Source organism: Monopterus albus, unplaced genomic scaffold, assembly GCF_001952655.1.
Source record: "Monopterus albus unplaced genomic scaffold, M_albus_1.0 scaffold95.1, whole genome shotgun sequence".
NCBI classification, from domain to species: Eukaryota; Metazoa; Chordata; class Actinopteri; order Synbranchiformes; family Synbranchidae; genus Monopterus; species Monopterus albus.
Genome location: NW_018127975.1, coordinates 496,163 through 501,511, shown reverse-complemented (window position 1 = coordinate 501,511; position 5,349 = coordinate 496,163). Strand labels below are relative to the sequence as shown.

At 37.5% G+C, this 5,349-nt stretch overlaps 1 protein-coding gene across 1 annotated transcript; it reads right to left on the bottom strand.

Annotated features, from left to right (window-relative positions):
- LOC109965078 (gonadotropin subunit beta-1) lies at window positions 1-1,789 on the bottom strand. The gene is made up of 3 exons (XM_020608818.1): window positions 1,683-1,789; window positions 755-944; window positions 1-282 (listed from the first exon to the last, which is right to left on the bottom strand). Exons 2-3 carry the CDS (start codon window positions 911-913, stop codon window positions 106-108), a joined length of 336 nt encoding a protein of 111 aa, XP_020464474.1. The 5' UTR covers window positions 914-944; window positions 1,683-1,789; the 3' UTR covers window positions 1-105.
- Window positions 1,790-5,349: the final 3,560 nt, after the last annotated feature.

Genomic DNA, 5,349 nt, shown 5'->3' with positions numbered 1-5,349 from the left:
TAAGTGATGCTTTTTTTTTTATTTTAGTACCATTGTGCAAAGCTAAACAGTAAATGTGGGATGGGTGCCGAGTGTTTTTTAATGGGTCACACAGCTGGGTAAGTCTCAAGGGAGGGGCTCACAGTAGGTGTTTGCTGCATTACATGCAGTACACTCGCAGTTTGTGGCTACAGGGTAGGTGACAGGAACTGGACATCCATTAATGTGTTTCACTTCATAGGACCAGTCACCGTTACAGATCTTCTGTTCAGCCCAGTCATCGTGAAAGATGAAGATGGGATCCTGTCATCAACATCAAGAGAAGATGATGACTTGGACATCAGTTAATGAATAAAGGATCTGGCTAGTCACTAACATTTATAATACAGAATTATAACTGGCTATTATTTTTACTTACATGATGACTTTCAATAAATTAACTAATACTTGACCACAACTAAGTCGAACAGGTCATTTACAATTTGTGTTGCTGTTAAATGTTTGTTTACATCAGTAATGTTTATATGGTCAAAAAATGACTTACTTCCCCTGTCTTATGTGGATAAGTATGTGATAAAGTTGTATTAAGGTAAACTGAGATTAAATCAACTGAAAAGAAAACTTCCTCATACTTAGCTGATACAGAGAACAATCAATAATGTAACAACTTTCACACTGTGACTTTAAGCACTGGGGCTTGATCATTTTGGTGCTGTGTAACATATTCATATAAAAAAATGCTGAATAAATAAGCCGACATGCACTGTGCTATTACCTCATTGTAACACTTTCCTTCACATATGGTGGTAGAGACGTACTCGATGGAGCCACAGCTTTCCACTGGGATGCTGATGTTGGTTGGATGACAGCTGAAGCTGCAGCCCTGCCCTGCCCCCGCCAGTGCCAGCACTACTGCCATGACAACCAACTGCATCCTCTGTCAGGTGCAGCACAGATGCCTGCCACTAGAGGGGATCAGGACACTTTAAACAATATTAAAAGAACCACCATGTTAATGTGGATTTGAGGGTGGAACAGTGTGACTTTTTACATCATTATAATGTTTATGTTTTAGATTAAATCAGTCAGGGGCAGTTTGTAAAACTACTTGTATGATACAATATAATATGTAATGAAATGATTACCTTTATTTGAAAACTGTGCCAAATGTTTTTTTCAGAATGGAAATCAAAAGCATTTTGTGGGGTTTTCCACCCTATCTCACTGTTAAGATCACTTTATCACCCAAACGAGACTGTATTCTGTGGGTTAAGTTTCTGTTTAAAAAAGCTTTTTTAAAAAGCATTTTAATGGTGTGAACACAATAATTGTTGGCGGAAAATGAATTGTTCCAAATCCAGAGAAAAATCCCCCACAGTGACCTACTTGAATATTATAGGAGGTAAGTGAGAAATAATGTATTTTAGTAATTGGAGTGAAGTGACCTTTAACTTCTTATGAGAGTTAGAGTTAGAGTTAGAAAATATCACTTAACAACACGAGAAGACCAAAGCCGATCAAGAAGAAAAGAGAAATAAGGAGGCTATCAGTAACCATTGACGTTTTTACCACTTCTTTAAAAATATGTATATGATCTTTCCATAAAAAAGTAAAGTCTGTTAAATGTTCAAATTTGATGCACAGCTCTAATTAACAGAATACAGTTAACATGCAATTTACAAAACTCTTTAAAGAAAACATACCTGTAGAACTCAGTTGTTGCTTTGAACCTCAGTTGAAAGTCTTTTCTCCTGTTACTCCCTCAACATCTGTACAAGCTTTCAACCTGTGACTGTCCTTTCTGTTATTTAAATAGCGTTGTTCATAATCCTTTTAATCTAGTCAACCTTGGCTCTGTGCTATTTTTCCTACCTGGTTAGACTTAAAAGCAAAGCAAATCATCTTTTATCCCTCAACAGTTCGGGGATGGCCTGTGGCTCAAGGCCTTTCCTCCTACACATGAGGAGGAATGAGTCTATATCTTCAGAAATCAGAGTTAAAGGCTTATATGGACCATAAAAACTAAAAATAAATCTGCCCCCACAGTTAGATGGAAAACACTGACAAGAGCATCAGTAATTAATTTGCCATGTTCTATTGTCATTTCTTTGCGTCTGTCATTTTTTTCTTCATTTTAAGTGATCTCTGAAATATATCACATCTTTCCCTCGGGTGAAAACATAACCTTTTTATATTTCTGTCACTTCCATAAAGACTGTTGGTGGATAAATTAAGGTTTTCAAGGATGCAGAGGACAAACTAAGAAAATATAACATTTGAAAGTCTGTGGTTTCTTGTGGCACCTTAAGGCCACGTGCTTTAATCTATTTATGACATCTTTCAAATGATTTTGATTCTGACCTTAGGCTTTGCTTGAGACCAACCTACTGGAATCTGTGTTGCTTTCTGCCCATTGAGACATCACTATGATATGCGTCATCGGCACTAAATCTGTATGAATAATCTCTCTGTATGAATTATAAATGTACAACAGTTTCTCCCAAACATTTTTCATGAATGATGAAGGCATATTGTCATGATTTACACAAAAGCAGCAAATCCACAGTGAACAAATACTTTGCTACAAGCAAAAGTCCTGCACTAAAATAGAGGTAGGTATAAATTAATGTTCTTAAAATATCAAAGGTTTGAGCTCTTCTTCTGCACAATGGCCACTTCCAGAGTGTATTGTATTATATTGTCTATTATAGTCTATTATATCATTATCACTAATGAGTTTTAATGTTGTAGCTTGTAGGTCAGTTTAATCTATACCATTTTTAAGATGATTAAATTTATGTCAGCAAAATATGAATCTGCAAAGTAACAAAAGTAATGTAATTGTCAGGTAAATGTGCAAAGCAAAAAGGCCAAATAGTGCTGCAGACGTATCAAATAACATATAATGGAACCACACAAGTAATGTACAGGTACCTCTAAAGAGTACTTAGGCACAATACTGGAGTAAAGTTACTTCATACCGCTGAAGCAGCCTCTGAGCATGCTCACTCATCTGTAGTCTGCTGCATTCAGTAAAAAAGTTTGCATTGCAACACAAGCTCAACAGTCTGCAGTGACAGTAGAATTTAGCATAACTACTTAGGCAGCAGCCACAGTTCATCAGACCGCTGCTCCGACTGCCCTTGCAGCCATCAGGGACTCATATTCCCCAGCATCCTGCTGGACTGCTATACCTGCCTAACAAGACCATGAGGACTTTTACAGAGTATCAGTCGTGTCCTCTAAGGTGCTGCTGTCTCATCTGAAGCATGTTGTTCTTAATGAACAGAGGTCATAGTTGATTGGCCTTAAATTCAGAGTAAACCACATCACTAGTCATTTTCTGAGTAGTTTGTGTAGAAACTGGTAATTCCTCTCAAAATGAATGCATCTATACTGAAAACTGATTTACTGTATTAAGCACAGAACACTTGATATGCTAATTACATAAACATCTCATTTACTGGAATCTGGTAGGGGCAGGTAAGACTTTCAGGATTATGTGGTCCTAAAAGAGCCAATTCATGCTAAAAGAGAACAATAAAGCATTCAAATAAGCATCTTCTCTTTCTAAGAGACATAAGAAAAGGCCTGCCCAGTAATGTCGCATTAATGTCCACTGGGAATCAGTTTGGAAATGATGAATGAGGGGATGGTTTCAGGGCCCTGAATGATTTGCTGGTTCATAACTCCAGGCGTTACTATAAAAAAAAACAAGCTTTTTATGAAGTCGCACAGAAAACAGCTCTATTCTTTATCTTCATCTTGCTGACATTACAGGTTTGAGTCATGGGTCGTTGGTCTTAAGCTCTGGAACAGACTCCTTTTGCTTTTTATCATCACACTGTAAAGTCTGATCTAACAGGACAGACAACATCCACAAACTTTACTTCCCTCTATGCTGCATGAGTCCCTGACAAATACAGTCAGAGAAAGAGATACCTTTAAATCACTGCCATATTAAAAAAAAACACTCACCACAGCACTGCATCACCCCTCTCTCTATTCTCACCATTCTTCCATCAGAGCCAAACAAACACCTCCACAGCACTGCCAAGGACAAGACTTTTGTTTGATGACTGTGCTGGATGTTTCTGTGTGGCAGTAGGTGGTAGGTGTGTTTATGTGTATGAACTGCTGATGAATCTTCAGTCTTCTGTTCTCTACTTACTCTGTTCTCATTCCATTATACAATCTCAGTCAATGTTTTATTCTTCTATTAGCATAGCTGTGCATAACTGTGGTCTCATCTTCATGGTCTAGGGCTGCACGTAGCATTTAAAATGCACTGAGACCATTTGTCCACATTAGCATAAAATCAGGTAAATGTTTTACCTAAAACAATCAAAAATCCAACATTTTATTTATTCATTTAGATGTCACATCTCCTTACATTAGGGTGTAAATGCTGCTGCTTCCTTACGCTGTCAGATATGTATTTCTGTAGGACACTTAATCCCTTTAGTTTTTTTAACCTAAGAATTATTCAGATTTTAAGATACAGTATGTAAGACATTTAGATTTTAATAAAAAAATCTAACTCAGCCCATTAATATTTGCAGGCTTTCAGTGGTGCATCAGGACGATCTGATCACACAGATTTATGTTTTTTTTTTCATCAGTCTGTTTTCCAATTTAATTATTCTAAGGAAACTGCTATTACAAATGAACAGAATATGTTATTTGATTTTCAGTTTTACACATATGAAGTAATTGCTGTAAAGAATAACATAAAAAGTACTCCAGCAAATTAGCACTGCACTCTGATAACACTGTCAGTGTTACCCACAATGCAACTCAATTCAGGTGCGTTACAGTAGTGACTAATGTAATGTAAAGTTGGGACAGTTGCATTTCAGGGCCAGTAATGAGGTAAAACAATGAAATGATGATTCCATGTGAAACACGTGATGTCAGCAGGTGATAGCATCATGATTTGGTACAAAAGTGGCATCCAGGAAAGACTGAGCCTTTTAGGAGCAAAGATGGGCCGAGGACCGCCAGTTTGCCAACATATGTTGGCAATGAGAAAATGTTTAAAAACAATGTTCCTCAAAGAAAGATAGGGAGGGATTTGGATATGTCACCCTCTACAGTGCATAACATAATTAAAAGATTCAAGGAATCTGGAGGGATTTCAGTGTGTAAAGGGCCAAGCCTAAGCTGGATGACCGTACTCTCTGATCCCTCAGACGGCACTGCATCAAGAATCATCACTCTTCTATAAGTGATATTGCCACATGGGCTCAGGATTACTTTGGCACACCTGTGTCAGGCACTACAGTGCGTAGTTGCAGGCATCAGAATTGAAGTGTGTTCATTGTGAACAAAGAATAAAGTTGATGAGGTATCACATCAAATAATGTGCTG